Source organism: Panthera uncia (genome assembly GCF_023721935.1).
Source record: "Panthera uncia isolate 11264 chromosome A3 unlocalized genomic scaffold, Puncia_PCG_1.0 HiC_scaffold_11, whole genome shotgun sequence".
Classification (NCBI taxonomy): Eukaryota; Metazoa; Chordata; class Mammalia; order Carnivora; family Felidae; genus Panthera; species Panthera uncia.
This window is the reverse complement of record NW_026057578.1, coordinates 11,996,175-12,013,871: the sequence shown is the minus strand read 5'-3', so window position 1 is coordinate 12,013,871 and position 17,697 is coordinate 11,996,175. Positions and strand designations below refer to the sequence as shown.

General features: G+C 49.9%; 1 protein-coding gene across 1 annotated transcript; it reads right to left on the bottom strand.

The window, feature by feature from the left end:
• Positions 1–5,967: 5,967 nt before the first annotated feature.
• On the bottom strand, positions 5,968–10,807 carry KCNB1 (potassium voltage-gated channel subfamily B member 1). The gene has a single exon (XM_049650627.1). It carries the CDS (start codon positions 10,779–10,781, stop codon positions 8,796–8,798), a length of 1,986 nt encoding a protein of 661 aa, XP_049506584.1. The 5' UTR covers positions 10,782–10,807; the 3' UTR covers positions 5,968–8,795.
• Positions 10,808–17,697: the final 6,890 nt, after the last annotated feature.

The window sequence follows — 17,697 nt, the reverse complement described above, 5'->3', positions numbered from 1 at the left end:
CAGATCTTCACCCGCCCCCCATCTCCCTGTGCCCTCCAGAAAATAAAACAAACTCCACCAAGCTTGTTTTCTCCATACCTTTTTATTGTACTGTGCATACTTCATTAAAGGACCATTTGCTTAGAAATTCTTAAACATTTGGACATATTTTACAAGACAGGACAGCAGCTGGAGGTCACAATTTCATCCCATCACATGCATAAAAAGACACGGGTTTTTTTGTTGTTTGGTTTCTGTGTGTGTGTGTGTGTGTGTGTGTGTGTGTGTGCCTGAGCACGCACACACAATGCTCATTGTCACCTTTACAGGAAGGACTAGAGACATCAACTGACCAGAGATGAACAGGACCCACAAATGCGACCCCGAGAGAAGAGCGGCTAAGGACATTGGTCACTTATGGCTAATGTGATTGGCTTGGCCCCCATCATGGGTGGGGTAATCAGAATGGCTTTGCTGGCAGAAAAGCCTCAACCTCACACCATAGTTCCTGGGCGAGACAGAGGGTCTTAGCTAATGGAATTGGGGCACATGCTACCAAGGGAGACACTGGGGCTCAGAAAATAGGAAAACCCGTTGGCTCTCAAAGTTGGAGGGCAGGCTGGCCCTCTTTTCCAGCTGGACTCCCATGGCTCAGGGATTGCAATCCAGTTTCCAGATGTCAGCTCCCAAATTCCTGCCCCAGCAAGTCCCAGACCAGGAGAAATCCCTTCTTTGTGAGCTAAACTAGAACATGAGGCTGAAAATGCAGGATAGGAGAGTAGGAAGGAGGCTGGGGCTGCCCCATGGGGCCCCTGGAAGTGTTGCTCTGAGAAGACCAGGGCCCTGAGGGCAGACAAGTGTCAAATTTGGACATCACCTTGGCCCCTAATTGAATCAAAGGCTAGATGGCATTGGTGGAACTTACAGGTTTTAATGAGAGCCCCCTCTCCCTGCCCCCCCCATTTCTCTTTCCTTCCCAGTTAGCTAACTAATGAACTCCTGTATTCACTCACACATTCGCTCATTCAGAAGTCAATCATTTACACATTCATTCACTCAAAGGAACACGGGTTGGGTGACCACTATGTGCCAAGGGCATACACTGGGGGATAACCCTGAGTTCCTGGTGCAGAAAATGGTGTTTCCAGCTCTTGCCTTTGGATCAAAGCCAGGAGGTCTGGAGAGCAAAGAGACCAACTTGCCCCCAGCTCAGCAGCTGCTGATTTTCCTTTTCTCCACCCATCAGGCACCCGGAGCTTAGATGTCAAGCCTACCAAAGACAGAGCCCGAAACCCTAGTGAAGCCTTAGGGGGCCATGATCCAAAGCCATAGAGAAGTCTGAATCTCTTGGGCATCTTCTCTTGTGCTTCCTTCCTTGTTGCGCAAACCTGGATTAGCTCAGGAGGCAAGAAGCATGGGACGATCCACATATGATCCTCGAGAGCATCTTAATGGAACAGAATTGGGAGCCTCCCTTCGTTTTCTAGAACCGACATGCCTTTGGAGCCGTTAACGTGAGCTATTTCTGCAGGACAGAGCCTCAAAGGGGGATCTTGGGAACTGGGTTTTTGTTTCACTTTGTTTTGAAGGAAAGTAGCTGATCAGGCTATTCATGCAAACCTATTGTCCTGCCTCACTTCATAATAAAACCACCTATCACTGCCTGGACTTGGGGTCATCCTGAGGAGGAAGGCCCACCTCCTCCAAACTCACCAGACACAGTTGTGGGGGGGGGGTACTTTAAAACTTCTTCTGTCAAATGGTCTCCTTGGAGAATGCAGTATCCAGACCCACTTGGGAAGGGGCTAGAGATGTGGGCGACTGGGCAGCTGAAGCCTAGTTTTGCTGTAAAAATGGATTACATCTGCTTCTCTCTTTTGGTCCTTCTGGATTTACTTCATTGGGTGGGGATTTTCAAACATCTTAAATGGGATTTTCTGTTTTACTTGCCGTTTGGGGGGGGTGGGGAGCCCTTTTGGAATGGTGCCATTTGCTGTTGCCTAGGCAGTTAGGCGGCTGGCTAATGGATAAAAGATCATTGCATCTCTTGTACAGAAAGCCTCGGGCCCATGAGGGCACAGGGTCTGGGCAGAAGAGCAGCACCGTGACATGGTCAGCCAGAGAGGGACTGTTCCTTGGCTGATCTGGTGAGGGCAGCATAAGCCTCATCCCAGCCAGTGTGGCTCCTGTTAGTAGGTTGGATGAGTGACCAGCAGGGTCATTAAAATTACCCAAGATAGGAAAGCAGAGGGGAAGCAGGGTATCTTGCTGCCACTTCCTTCCCTGGCACCTGCAGAAAACTCCAGATCCTAGAATTTGAATTCCCGCTAACTGTATTGCTTTTGCCTCAAGGCCTTGAGCCTGTGCCTAGATGTCCAAAACACACACACACACACACACACACACACACACCCCAGAGAGAGAAGGAGAACTGCCCTGGTTGTTCAGTCCACTTGCCATGCAAATTGAGGGTCTCTCTGAAACATCCATCTTGTGCATGATCTATAGCCTCTTTTCACCAGCTCATCCCCCAACACGGCACCGACTTCCACGGTGAGGCAGCCCCACCTGCGGGAAGCACCTTCTTAACTTGAGCTGAAACTGACCACCTTGTTCCTCTCACTCAAGAGAGAGGCTTCACTCAGAGGCTCGCTCGCAGCCATCCTGCAGGCAGATGACGTCTTCTTCAGGAGAACGGCCCCCCTCCCTCCCCATCCTGGCCAGCCCTTAGAAGATCTTTTCGGAATCTCCGCAGAGAAGAATGGAGAGTTAGAATCGGAGGGAAAAAAAAGATGAGGGACCACTGGATTCACCAGAGCCCCTTCCAAATCCATTTCGTCAGGTTGGCATTTGGGGAAGTTCAGGAGAAATTCCAGGTTAAGACAAAACCAGGGGCAGTGGAGGGAAGCCCAAATGACACAATCTCTCTCTAGATGAAAACAGCCACAGGCTAGAGTGTTTGCTTATCTGGGCATCAAACCTAGCAAACTACTAGGAGACAATTTTGTTTTGTTCTTGTGCAAAAGTTTTTAAAAATCTCGTCTGTTTTATTTGGCTCTGGTCCAAACCAGATTACCAGGAACTTTTGGGGGTAGCAAAACTCCGATTAGGGTCATAGTCCAGAATAACACATTTGTCCTTCAATTGGTTTCCTCTTGGGGTTTATCCAAAGGGATGGTTCACTGCCATGGGGGTCCAGATACGGCTCAAATCTCTGATCTGGCCAGAGGCCAGAGTCCTGAAGCCAACAGTGAGGCAGGTGGGGGTATGAACACCTAAATGAATGGAAGCTGAAGATTATCTGGGTTTTCTTCAATTTCCTGTAGGAGTTGAAGAGTGGAGAATCACTTTCTGCTGAAGATCCTGCTTCCTGAGATGTCCTCTGCCCACCTGAGGCTGGAAGCTGCTTGGGGGGGATTAATCAGGACACTCCAGAAACTCCCCGGGGCCTGGATAGGTGGGAAGTGGAGAAACACCACTGCCCTTGCCACAAGTCTCTGGTGCTAGGGAGCCAGGCAGCTGGGAAGGGGAGGACAGATGCGTTGGCAGATTCTGGGGGACACGTCTTCTCAGGGTTCGGCTGCAGGCTTGTCTATTGCTTTTTGGTGAGGCTGTTGGAAATGGATTAAAATGAGGACCTGGTAACAAGTTGATGAGATCTGAGGCCCCAGCACGTTCTCCGAGGTTTGCAAGAACCTGAAAATGCTCTGGCCTTCGGATCCAACTGATGTTACAAGGGAGCAGGGGTGTTGCAACAGGCCAGCTGAGAGGGGCTTAGGTGTATCCTGGACCCCAGCAGGAAGTTTGCTTGCAAGAGATTTTTGGTTCCAAGATCTCTGGGGATGAGAAAATTCAGTCTCTTCCAAGTGCCAGCAGGGTGGGGGAGAATGAGCTGAACCAGCCCACATTCTATCCTGATCTTGAGGGCCATCCACGGCCCTGCTTCTCCTGGTCTCACTCCTGCATCCATGCCCAGGATTGTTAAGAACAGAAGAAACACACAGAACGAGGGAAGTAACAGTGTCCGCAGACTCTAGGCCAAGTGTCAGGAAACGCCTGCGTGAGCAGGTCAGAACCCCAAGTCTTTCCCTATCCCCAGAAAGTCAGAATCAAAAGGAAGAAAAGAAAGTAAGCCCAAGGGGCAATGGGAGGAAATGAAAAAGACCAGAGAGTATCACCTATGGTGATGACCCAACAATAAAACTCCTAAGACGTTATTCTAGATTACAAAAGTAGCCATGAGACGAAGCGGCCCTATTACAGATTGGCTAAAAACACCTATGTATCTATATACTTTTTATCTGAACAGAACAAGAGGCTACTCTGAGACACATGGATATCCTACGATGTAGACCCGCGTCAGACACTTCTAGAGCCAGAAAAACAGCAACAGAAAATGCAGAGGTAACTTTTTTATTTCTGGGCGTAGCCAGGCTGGTCTGGGTCCCCCTGGCTGAGCGAAAGCATTTGGATGCGGTCATGTGTGTGGTGAGAAACGGGCAACTGTAACTCAGGGCTGGAGGTTCTCCACTGTCCAGTTGGGGGTGGCGGAGGTGACCTCTTCTTCCTCTCGCCACAGGAAGAGCCATTTCCCAAAAAAGGATCATGCCCCAGAGGCGGTTTGCCTGGCTCTCGTCGGATTCAAAGTTACCTAACTGGAGGCTGAAGCCTGGGGTTATGTTACTTGGGGCTAGTTAGCAGAGAACTAAGAAGCGAGGGGGGGGGGGGGAGGAGAGAGACGGGGAGAGAGAGAGAGACCTGGCTCCAGTGACCCTTCTCCGCGATGAAGTTTGAATTTCCCCTTGTCCATGGACTAGACACTCCAGCCATGACTTGGAGCAAGACAGAAACGTACGATAGTTACAAACATGAATACGTCAGAGTTTTACAGAAGAGAATACTGTTTCTTTTTCTCCTCAGAAAAGGGGATCTTATTAGGAGAGAGGGCAGGGCTGAAGCTAGTCACCAAGAGGCGGTGGAGGAGAGCTGGGAATCAGTTTGGCCAAGTTTGTGGTCGCCAGCACTTTGGGGGCGGGGGTGGGGGGGTGGGGTGGGGGTCAAGCCGGGTGAGTTGAAAGGAAGTGGTCTCCTCAGGATTTTGCCGTTCTCCGTCTTCTTCTTTCTTCTTGATCTCCAGTGCTTTTAGAGAAAGGGCCTTCACGGGAACAAATGTCCTCTCCTCTTCTTTCTTTCCCCGTTAAGTGTGCTTAAGATAAAATTCCTAAAGAAGGCACTGAGAAATCTGCACCAAAGCCCTGTTTTTTTCTTTTTTTTTTTTTACCCAAAGAAAAAAAAAAAAAAAAAGGTGAAAAAACCGACTCCTCCAGAGCTGGCCCTCCTCTCTCTGCAGGTCGCAGACTCCCCTGTGTGATCGGGACACACAGCCGCCTGGTCCCTAGCCCTTACTGATAATGGCGGAAGTTGGAAGCCAAGTTCGGCTGGGTTCTCGGCGAATTTCACTGAGTTCGCCAAAGGGACCAGGCATCCACCCGCGCGAGCCCCTAGCTTGGTTTCTTTGGGTTGACTTGTTTTTTTCCCCCCCCCCCCCCCCCGTTTTTGTTGGTTCAGGAATGGGTGCGATATGGATCACCAAGGTAAAGTGGTATTTGCCTCCAGACCATGCCTTCCTCTCTTCCGTGAGGACCTGTCTGTCAAGGTCAGCTTCTCAGTGGAGACTCTTAGGTAGATTTCCCAGTGCATATACACAGGTACAGGTAGGGTGTACACGTATTAAAAATCGGGGTATGCTCCTTTTTGGCAGATGGGGCCTGGGAAAACTTACAATACTCTATTTTGAATTGGGCACAGGGGAAAAGCTATATTCCCACAATACATACACAAGTAAAAGGAAAAAAAAAAAAAACCAAAACATAATGCAATACTTTCTAAGCATAGTATATGCTGAGTTTCAATTATTCTGTTTCTATAAGAACTCTATAGGACTCTGGCTAGTAAGCCTGAAAAGGTAGGTTCTTAATGATACTTCTGAATTCGTCCTTCAAAAGTGACTCCATAAAATGCTACTTTAAGGTCAGACAAACTACACAGGGAAGGAAGGGCCAGGTCCTGTGTGACCACACAAGGCAGAAAGGGCCTTTGGTTACAAGGAGAGTTGCACCAATTGGTTATTAGTTAAAAAAAAAAAAGAAAAAGAAAGAAAAAAAAATCATATCCAATCTGTACACTTCTCATCGGCTTCAACCAACAAATGAAATGCCTTGATTTGAAGAAGGGGTGGTAAGTTCCTTCTCGCTGTATATGGCTATATTTAAACATGTTCACTTTCCTGATATGTAAAATAGACTATATTACTATTGTTACTAATTTTTACAGATAGCATCAGCTCTAAAAATATCGGAATCGGAAATCACAACTATTTACTTTTATCAAAAAGCATTTGTTTTCCCTGAATTTTCACGTTTGTGCTGATGGCCGACGTAAATGGTCACGAAAACAAAGAAGAGGCAGGTGAGATGAGATGGGCCGGGGAGGACTGTCCGTCGGCCGCTCCTCAGTAGGCCCCCAGCCCGCGCGCTGTGTGCCCGGCAAAGCGCTTGGGGGCGTGGCTGCTTCCTCTCTCTCTGGTGCTACCAGCACAGGATGACCTCACACTTTCCCTGCCCCTTAAGTCCCTTTGCGGTGGCTGCGAGGATGCTCTGAAGATACCTCAGAGTGGCAAGATACTTCGGCATCGGCATCGTAGCCTCTGTTAACACAGCAAAGAACAGGACTGCACCCTCTTGGAAGGATCCACAGTCCCCGGAGACACTGAGAAGCAGTATGAACCAGGTACATATTCAGCAGAGCACAGGTGTTTTTAAGGGCGGTGGGATGACTCCTGTGGACACCTGTGACAGGTGGTCCAACCGCATGCCATTGTGCAGAGGGCAGGCAGAATGACTCTGATTATTTGTGTACTGACAGGTGGCTCATGCCATCACACTCACAGGCAGACCAATGACATATTGTAGGAGGAACAGGAGACCCACGCCGTGTTTGTTCCATCAGGAAGACGTGTGCCTGTCACCGTGTTGTGGGCGGCAGATCTACGCTCCTGTACTTGGGACATCGTCCATCCGCGTTGTATTCAGGGAACGACATCGGTCCGCTGTACCAAAGACAGGCAGATACGTCTTCTTGACTGACAGATGGGCCAACAGCAGGGCATCATGCTAACCGGTGGCTCAACCCAATGTGTCTGAACTGAGGAACGGCCAACACCACCGTCCTTCCTGGACCCAAATCAGGCAGGCCAACGCCAGGTCGTCGAACTAGGACAGGAAGACCCACACCAAGAAATACACCGGAACCACTCACAACGCACACAAATACTTATTGCTTTTGTCCGTACTAGCTGCATTGATGGCTGCAGAAAGGAGGGCTGAGTTTTAGTACAGACAGTGACACTGAAAACATACCAACAGCTGGTTGACGAGAAAGAGAACAGAGTAAACACCCAGTGCCCACCACCTACTGTATTCTTCCGAGACGCGCGTGTCTCCTGCACACGGGACTCTGTGAGAGGCCCCGCTCCAGGGCTCAAGTACCCTTCCTCGTAAGGGGGCCAACAGGAAGCTTCAGAGGGACAGGGAAGGAGCCCACAGACTTCAACGTGGCAGACAGCAATACCCGCACAACATCACCTACCGTGGCCCGACACAGGCATGTAGTTAACAGCCCAACTGTAGTCCCAAAAAGTGGCCCACGGGAAATAGTGCTTGTTTTAAAGTGCAAGATGTTGACACTGTCCCTGGTAGAACCTATTTTTGAAAAACATAAAGTGCTTTTTATTTTAACTTTTTTTTTTTTTAACTTGAATACCACAGGAAACAAAAAAGAATTTCTATCATAGTAGATGCTTTCCCTGCTGCCACAGGAAGTATTCAAAAGTCTGAACTGGGCATTTCAATTGGGGATTTTTTTTTTTTTCCATTTTTGCAGGTAAAAAAAAAAATCAGATTTTATTCTGTTCTTCGGTAACATACAGTCTCTTTGAATAAGCTATTTCTTTTGCATATTTGACACTTCCATATCTTTTGAGGCTATGCTAGTGATGTACAGAGAGGGTTTTCCTTATACAACCCTAAAGCAATGTTCACAGTTCACACTGTTGGCTGAGTGCCTGCCGTCTGAACCCTTCCCACGTTGCCAGGGGGCAATCAGAATCAGGAACAAGTGGTGCAACTCACCCTGATGATATCTCAAAATTAAATCTCAGGTACTACGGAACACTGAAGTCGATGACGACATTTGAGGAAGGGTTTTGCGCTGGGACCGTGCTTTATGGCGCAGAAATTTCCCCACGACACAAGCATCCTCTGCAGCCTTCTGACAGTGGGATCCATCCAGGAGGCGATGGACAGGAGTTCCTAGAGGTGGCTGGGCAATGCCCAAAACGAAATCGGTCAACCCGGCCACTTGTTGTCCAGCGTCCGTCTCCAGCCGAAGCCCAAGGGATGGAGATGTTGCCCCCTGAGGCTGCGATGGAGAGCCGTGACAGAAAAGTGGGGACTAGGTGGGCTTGGTGAGGTCTAGCATGTGGTAGTGGTGGCTATGAGTTCTGCCCACGTCATCTCCCAAAGAGGGCAGCAGAGTTGTCACAAGGAGACGCCATAGCCTGTGGCTTGGCCCACTTCATCCTGCTGTACCTGTCACGGCTCTCCAGGCCCTAGGGAGCCTCCTCTGGAGTCTCTCTTCTGCCTGGGGGCTCTGCAGAGCCTGTCTGTCTGAGTTCGTGTGGAAAAGCTCTGCGGCAGGTAAGCTGAACAGCACGCCTCTTAGGTCTTGCCACAGGTCTCTGCTGCAGGTAGGGTAGCTCAGAGGCTCTGATCCCGTGTGCTCCCGTGGGCTCCTCCCCCTGGCAACACGCGGACGTCGGGGGAGATGTGGTTCTCGAGTTTGCACTTTTCCTGACCACTGGGGCCTTTTCCAGTCAATGCTTCTGTAGAGTAAATACAGTTCTGCCTTAAGAACTTAGGGGACGTGGGTAAGGGGGAGCTTTCAAAGTGGTTCTTCTCTGATCTTGTCCCGACGCTGAACTTGGGACTGGTGCTCACATGCACGCTCTTGGGAGGGCTGGAATCTACACTGTAGAGAACCTGCCCCTCATCGTCTGTGTCCGCATCAATGTACTGGTGGATACCTGCTTCGAAGTTGAATGCTATTGCTGTGTGTTTCTCAGGCGACCGGGGGGGTGTCCTAGCACTTGCTGTGGTATAGATGGAGGACTCTGGGCTCAGTACAGGCCTGTCCAAGAGTGTGGCACACTCTAGCCCAGCGACAGCAGCTGCACCCCCCCGGTTCCTAAGAGGGTCATGGTACATCCCCAGAACGGGGACTAGTGGACTGGGGTCACCCTCCATGAAGTTGACTTTAAGTGCTCGTAGCTTCAGGGGGTTATTCGTCTTCATAGAACTCTTGGGGCTCTCAATGAAGAAAGAAGAGCATTGGCTGGCATCAGGGGTGGGGTTGGCCTCCACAAATCTCCCACCACTGGCACCCAGAGCTCCCCGCCAGCCCACCTCTGGGGCCATGCTACCCCCAGTCTTGCTGGGGAGTGAGGCCAAAGGGCTGTGGGAGAATCTGGTGGCTTCGGGGAAGTCTGTGGCACAGCTAATGAAGCTATCGATGCTCGACATGCTTCGCATGTCGATGACCCCTTCTGTACGAGTGGGCAGAGGGGCTACAGGGCTGGGGATACTCTCCATTTCAAGTTCTTCCTTTGGTTTGCTCTGTGTTGTTGACTCCTTGGTATTGAGGATGGGTTGAGATTGGGTCTTGGCCATCTTATTGTACATGTCTTCCAACTGCTGGACGTTCAGGTGCTGAGGACTGGAAGATGATCTGGCCTTCTCAGGGGATCCCTGCTCCTTGGTTTCAAAGGACTTACTTGAGCTAGTTTCAGATAGTGTCCTCTTTGTCCATTTCCATTTGTTGGGAGACAAGTGATTATCTTGTACTTTGTCCTTCTTACTCATATTTTCTCCATTTTTCTCTACCACAATGTCCATCATCTCGATGCTCCGGGCGAAAGCATCTTTCATGTTCATGGAGACAATGCTGCCATTCCTCTTGGCTCTCTCCAGAGCCTCTCTCCGCTTGATTGCTTTCTCCTGCCTCTTCTGCTCCTTGTAGAACTCAGAGAAGTTATTGACAATGATCGGGATGGGAAGAGCAATCACCAGGACACCTGCAATGCAGCAGAGTCCTCCGACAATCTTCCCCAGGAGAGTCTTGGGGTAGATGTCTCCATACCCAACCGTCGTCATGGTGATGGTGGCCCACCAGAAAGAGGCTGGGATGCTTTTGAACTTGGTGTCATCCTCGTCCTTCTCAGCAAAGAAGACGAGGCTGGAGAAGATCATGATGCCCATGGCGAGGAAAAGGATGAGCAAGCCCAGCTCATTGTAGCTCCTTCGCAGGGTGAAGCCCAAGGACTGGAGGCCGGTGGAGTGCCGTGCGAGCTTGAGGATGCGGAGGATACGCATGATGCGGAAGATCTGGACCACGCGGCGGACATTCTGGAACTGTAGCACACTCTTGTTGGATTCGGTGAGGAAGATGGTGACATAGTAGGGCAAGATGGCCAACAAGTCGATGGCGTTGAGTGGGCCCTTGAAGAACTTCCACTTCTTGGGTGAGGAGAGGAACCGCAGCAGGTACTCCATGGTGAACCACGCGATGCACACGGCCTCCACGTGAGCCAGCTGGGGGTTGTCTGTGGTCTGGCCGAACTCGTCAAGGCTCTGCAGCTCGGGCAGCGTGTTGAGCGACAGGGCAATGGTGGAGAGGACAATGAACATGATGGAAATGATGGCAAGGATCTGCAAGGAGAAGAGAGCGGGATTTAGTTACCGACCTCCAGTAGGATGATCATCCTAACACCCTGACTCTGCGGGGTGCCCCTCAACAGTTCAAGGGCACTGTCACATCTCACTTGTCACTTAATGACTGGTTGTTGGAGCTAAAAAGATCATTTATTCAAGTCCATTTTTGTTTTTTTGAATCCATTCAAAACCAAAGCCCGGAGACTGCAATGATTTCAAGCTAACTGTTCTAGCCCGAGGGGTCAGCAGTGAGGACACAGCAGGTTTGAAAGCGTGAGGAGCAGCAATTTAAGAGCTTGGACTCTGGTGTCAGGTTGTTTTGGGTTTAAATCCCAGCTCGGCCACTTCCTTACCTGGAGCCAGGTGTTTATCCTAAGCCTCAGTTTCTTCATCTGCAAAATGGGAGGGCAAATACAGTGTCTATTTCAGAGAGCTGCTATGAAAAGTCAATGCGTTAACGTGTGCAAAGTGCTTAGGACATTTTCCAGCGGCACATGGTGAGTGTCTGATAAACACCCGCTATCTTCGTGGGGGCGACCTCTCAGCCCTCACCCCACAACATGCCGTCAGCTGAGACCACCCAGGCTCCGCGTGGCTCAGCTGGCCTTTGTTTCCTGCCCTGTCCCCAAATGTCCTGTTATGTCCTGTGAGCAAATGCATGTGAGAGTTTTCCGTCCTTTGCAATCAGTCCTCACGCACAACACAGGGTGGTCAAGCCTACGTTTTTACTTCGACCCCTCTCTTGGGGTCTCTCCTGCCACGGGTTCCCAAATGTCACACTTCTCTGGCCACACGCCATTTTTGGCCGATCCCACATGTCTGTGTCCCTTCTTCTCCGTTCAGTGAACTCCGATCCATCTTTAAAAACCCAGCCCACGTGACCCCTCTCTGTAGAGGTCATTCCTGGTGGGACTGACCGCTCCGTCCTTCGGGGTCCCTCACCACTTCGCCTTCCCTTGCGTGCTTTTACAACGCATCCCATTACAGAGGCGCGTGTGTTCATCACTGCCCAGAATCCGTGAGCTTCCGGGGGGACGAGGGATGGGTTCAGAGCTTTGTCTCTGCGCCCCTCGCACTCCCAGCACCTAGCCCAGGGCAGGGGCTCGTCCAAGTTCACAGAGTGACAAGCGGAAGGAACAGGACCAGAATTCAGTTGACCATCTGGCTACTATTTATTGATCATGTACAACATGTGAAGCACTTTGCTAGGCACTGGGGGCACCATGAGCAGCAAGAAAGCCCTTTCTCCACCAGCCCAGATGCCGAAAGGATGTGTTATGCGTTTCTCCAACCCCAGGTGCTCTATCAGCTTCCTGGTTTTTTTTTTTTTTTTTTTTTTTTTTTTTTTTTGCTGTACTCATGTTCAACGTATTCTGTGTCTTTTATTTTTTATTTTATTTATTTTTACTGTTTTTTTTAAATCTTTGAGAGAGAGAGAGAGAGAGAGAGAGAGAGAGAGAGAGTATGAGCATGGGACGGGCAGAAAGAGGAGACAGAGGATCCAAAGCAGGCTCTATGCTGACAGCAGACAACCCCATGCGGGGCACGAACTCATGAACTGTGAGATCATGACCTGAGCCGAAGTCGGACACTTAACCGACCGAGCCACGCTAGGTGTCCCCCCCAAGTACCCTGTGTCTTTTAAACAAAACTTTTGAGTGTTAATACCTTGATTTGCACTCACCGGAAAAGTAAAATTCTGTAATCACTTTATAAAAAGAAATATCCGATACACAAAAGTAGGTCAAGTTTATATATATTTCTGAACCATAATCAAAAGAACACCCACGAACCCACCACCCAGGCGAAGAAACAGGGTACACAACAGAAATGTTGACACTTCTCACAGGTCCTTCCCCACCCTGTGGGTAACCAGAAATTTTTCTCCTCCCTTGTCTTTTCTGTAGAGTTTTTTTTTTTTTTAAGTTTATTTTTGAGAGAGAGAGAGAGAGAGAGAACTCGAGCAGGGGAGGAGCAGAGGGAGAGGTAGAAAGAGAATTCCAAGCAGGCTCCACAGTGACACTGCAGAACCGATGTGGGGCTCAAACCCACGAACCGTGAGATCACAACCTGAGCCGAAACCAAGAGTCGGATGCTTCAGCGACCAAGCCATGCAGGTGCCCCATCTGTAGTGTTTAATGCAGAGGTAGATGGCCCTCACAAATTGGTACTGTGTCTTGCTCAGGACTGACATCCTACTGTATGTGTCCTTTTGCTGCCTGTACTCTTTACTCAGTAGTAAAACAACAACAACAACCACAAACAAGGCTCACCTTCTCTGTTCTATTTTAGTCTCGTCCTGAGAAATGACATTTGCAAAGATGCTGAGTTTGGGTGCCAGGGAAAGGTATGTTAAATATTCATTAACATAAATATGTGCTTATTGGAATAAAGCATTTGGGCAGCATACTTTGGCAACTCCTGCACTGAGTTAGGAGTGTGGGTCCTAGAGGTAGAGCCCAGCTGGGTGGCCTTGGCATTGAAACTTTGCCTGCCTCACTTTTCAAGTGCGTAAAATAGGGATATTCTAGTCATTCATGACTGGGGATGATTTTGACCCTCCCCCCCAGGGGATATTTGGCAAATTCCACAGAAATTTTTGGTTGTCCCAACTTGGGGGAGGAAGATGCGATACTGGCAGCCTGTGAGCGGAGGCCAGGGACGCTACCGAACATCCTACTTTGCACGGGACAGCCTCACAATGAAGAATCACCTGGCTCGAAATGTTGATAGTACCAAGGTTGAGAAACCCTGGGGAATACTGGTAACCAGCCCCTTATAAATTGTAGAGTGGGGGTCAAGGAGATTATGCACGTAGAGTACCAGCACAGGTGGGCCTGACTTTGTGGGGGCGGCCAGCCAGGGTCTTGGGCCGAGCCTGGCAGGCTGCGGTTCTGGGCACTGACCCCCCAGCCAGGAGGGAGCCTGCAGGAAAGGAGCTGACTCCCGATTCCCGGGGAGCCTGTTCCTTTAACAGCTGGGAGGTCCCATTTCCCCCAGAGGCTGGCAAGGGAAGCCCGAGCCAGTTTCTAACCCCTAGACAACTCCAGGGAAGGCCCACATAATTGCTGTTCTGCTGACAGACGCATGAATTATGCACCCGGCATATTATGTACAGTCCTTAGGGCTTGTTATTTTAAAGCGGGCACCACCTTTGTACCTGAGAATGGGCCCTCCCCGTCCCTCCTCTCAGCCTCAGGATGCCTAGAAAAGAAGAAAAGGGGGCGGAGGCCTCCCTGGGTCCTGGGGGAGGGCTGCCTGCTGCTCAGGGCTGTGTTGGGAAGGTCAGAGCACCTCAAGCCTCCTTCCCCGAAGGCAGCATGCAGGGTCTTTCTCTGCACCCTCTCCTGGCCCTGCCCACGAGATAGTTTTCTTTCCTGAACCCACTGAAGCCTTTAGAGTCAGGGCCACACTTCCCCAGCCAGGAAGTGGCTGGGGAACTTCCAAATGGGTGTTGAACCTTCTGTGCCTCAGTTTCCTTATCTGTAAGACTGAGGGGTGGGGGAGGAGGTGTCCAGGGCAAGGCTGCAATGAGAATTCAATGAATTCTCAGCTTTTATTGCTATTATCCCCAGCCTTACACTTATTTATGAGCTGGTTTTGAGTCCTGCCACTATCATCCCGAGCTGTGTGGCTTTGGACAAATCATTGCCCCTCTCTGAACCTCCATTTCCTTCTGTCTAGAATGCAGATGAAAGCAATTGAGCACGTACCACATAACAGCCACTTAATACACATTATGTTACTAAGTTATTACCTGGGTAGTTTATCATCGCCCCCACCCCCAGCCCCTGGACTGGTTGCTTAGGTCTGTGGACCCCAGTGCCTGGCTAAGGCAGCAGACATCCTACAAGCTTGGGCTCTGTTCTCAAACCCAGTTTTGACCCAGTCTCCGGATGGACCCCAGGGATGGGGGGACCGGCCAACATCCAGAGCCCTCCCAGGTTTTGCTCAAAACTCTGTCTGGGCCTCTGCATCTCCAGCCCTGTTTGCCTGGGATCTGAGCCCAATCAGGTTTGGGCAGGACTCCAGGAACCCGGGGAGCAAAGGCAAAAGCCGGGACAAGGGACTTGGAGGCAGTCCTCAAATTCCCTCCCTGTGAGGAGATTCTGGATCCTGGAACCCACCTGTCTGCACCAAAATGGGGGAGGAGGCTTGGGCTCTCTCGGGGGAAGAGAGCAGCAGCGGGAGTCCTCAGGGTGGGACCCAGGGGGTGCTGGAGCCAAGCCCTCCTCCTGATTGTCGGCTCTGGTGGCTGATCACGGGGATGCCCACCTTTGGCTCAGCAGCTATAAATACAAACTGTTTATCATTTCCTGCACACATTCCCCTGCTCTTCCAGGAATGTGAACAAGGCACAGAATATCTGTGCATAAAAGGGCACAGGCTCCTGTCTGGAAAGATGGGGAGACTCAAGCAGAGAGGGAAGGGACCCTTTCATGGTCACACAGCCCACTGGGGTCAAATCCATACAGTGACCAGAGGCTCTGCAAGCTGAGAGCTGTTCAGGGCTTGGAAGCTGCCCCACCCTTTTTAAAAAAACAAACGTCATAAACAATTCTTCTAATTTTAACTCCAGTATAGCTAACATACAACAGTTCTCTTAGTTTCAGTGTAGATACAGCGATTCAACGATTCGATACGTTAATACATTACTCGATGCTCATTGTGGTAAGCGCGCTCTTATGCGGAAACTTCTTCATGCACAAGCATGTTCGTAGCAACATTATCCGTAAATTAAAAAGTGGAGTGAACCCAATGTCCATCACCTGATGACTGGATAAGCCGTGGTCTATCCACACAGTGGAATAGTATTTATCCAGAAAAAGGGACGAGGTGCTGACGCCTGCTACAAGGCAGATGAACCTTGACAACATGATGCTAAGTGAAAGAAGCTAGGCACAAAAGGCCACATACTGATTGGTTCCATTTAAATAAATTATCCAGGGGCACCTGGGTGGCTCAGTCGGTTAAGCGTCCGACTTCGGCTCAGGTCATGGTCTCACGGTCCATGAGTTTGAGCCCCGCGTCGGGCTCTGGGCTGACAGCTCGGAGCCTGGAGCCTGCTTCGGACTCTGTGTCTCCCTCTCTCTGCCCCTCCCCTGCTCATGCTCTCTCTCTCAGAAATAAACATTAAAAACAATTTAAATAAAGTGTCCAGAGAAGGCAAATCTATAGGGATACAAAGCAAATTAGTGGCTGCCAGGGTGGGACTGTGGATTAACCGTAGTCAATGGGCATGAGGGATCTCACCGGGTGATAAAAGTGTCGTAACACTGAGGTAAGGGTGATGGCTGCACAACTTGGCAAATTCACTAAAAAAAAAAAATCACTGAGTTGCACACCAGAAGTGGGGGAATCGTATGATATGTAAAATATGCCTTGGTAAAGTTATAAAATTTTTGCTTTCCATAAGGAGTATCCCATTGCCTTTTTTATTTAAAAAATTTTTTTACATTTATTTATTTTTCAGAGACAGAGCACAAGTGGGGGAGGGGCAGAGAGAGAGAGGGAGACACAGAATCCGAAGCAGGTTCCAGGTTCTGAGCTGACAGCACACAGCCCGATGCGGGGCTCGAACTCACAAACCGTGAGATCATGACCTGAGCCGAAGTTGGACGCTTAACCAACTGAGCCACCCAGGCACCCCTGTTTTTGTTTTTGTTTTTTTTAAGTAGGCTTCACATCCAGTGTGGAGCCCAATGTGGGGCTCGAACTCATAACCCTGAGATCAAGACCTGAGCTAAGATCAAGAGTTGGATGCTCAGGGCACCTGGGTGGCTCAGTCGGTTAAGCATCTAACTTTGGCTCAGGTCATGATCTCACAGTTTGTGAGTCTGAGCCCCATTTTGGGTGAGCTTGAGCCCCACATCAGGTGGGCTCAAGTCCCATATCGGGTGAGCCCCGCTTCTCTCTCTCTCCCTCTCTCTTTGCCCCTTGCTAACTTGTACCTTCTCTCTCTCAAAAAAAAAAAAAAGTCGGATGCTCCACTGAGCCACCCTATCCCATTGATTGCTTTTGATGTTCACAGTCATACTGATAGATCATAGGAGAGAAGCAAAACTCCAAGCAAGCCATAGCCCTGCTGTAAACCCTGCAATGGCTCTCCAAGCTCTCGGATAATGTTCTAATTCTCTGCATATAGTTGGCATGTGTTTACTGAGCACTTACCAAATGCTATGCTAGTTGCTGGGGATGCAGCATGGATAAGAAAGACCATTTTCTGTGGCCTCAAGGAGCCGCTAGGGAGAAGTGGACAAAATAACCCGCAGGCCCAGAAAGAACAAGATGATGTCAGATAGTGTTACGTACTACACGTTACTGAGAAAAACAAACCAGGGGGAATCAGTGGAGAGGCAAGGAGGGCTGTCCACGTGAGGTTGGGTAGTCAGGGCAGACCTATTTTGGGAGGTATCCTGGTTGCTTAGACTTGAGGATGATCAGTGCGTCGTTCAAAGATCTGAGCATGCCAGGCAGAAGGCATAGCATGTGCAAAGGCCCTGTGGTGGGAATGAGTTTGGCCTGATCAAGCCATAGAAAGAAGCTCAGTGTAGGTGGGACTGAGTGAGTAGGAGGGAGAGTTGGAGGAGATGAGGTTGGAGAGGCAGGAGGAACTGATGAAGAATGATAAAGAGATTTGGATTTTTATATTGACTACCTCTCTTCTCTGTCTCCAGATTTTTCTGAATTTCCCACTGCATATTCCATACCGAATCCTGCTGTACCACCATGGTTGCTCATACGTTGATATTCTCACCATGCTGTTCCCTCTGCCTTCAGTGCTCTTCCTCCCCCACTTCTCCTGGCTGATTCCTACTGCCCCATGAGGCCCCAACTCAGGGGCCATTGCTCTAGTGAGCCTGCTCTGACCCCCAGGTCTAGGTTGGGTGTG

Bases quoted from the DNA above. Each gene is read 5' to 3' on its own strand.
- KCNB1 (XM_049650627.1), bottom strand. From the start codon at position 10,781: ATGTTCATTGTCCTCTCCACCATTGCCCTGTCGCTCAACACGCTGCCC.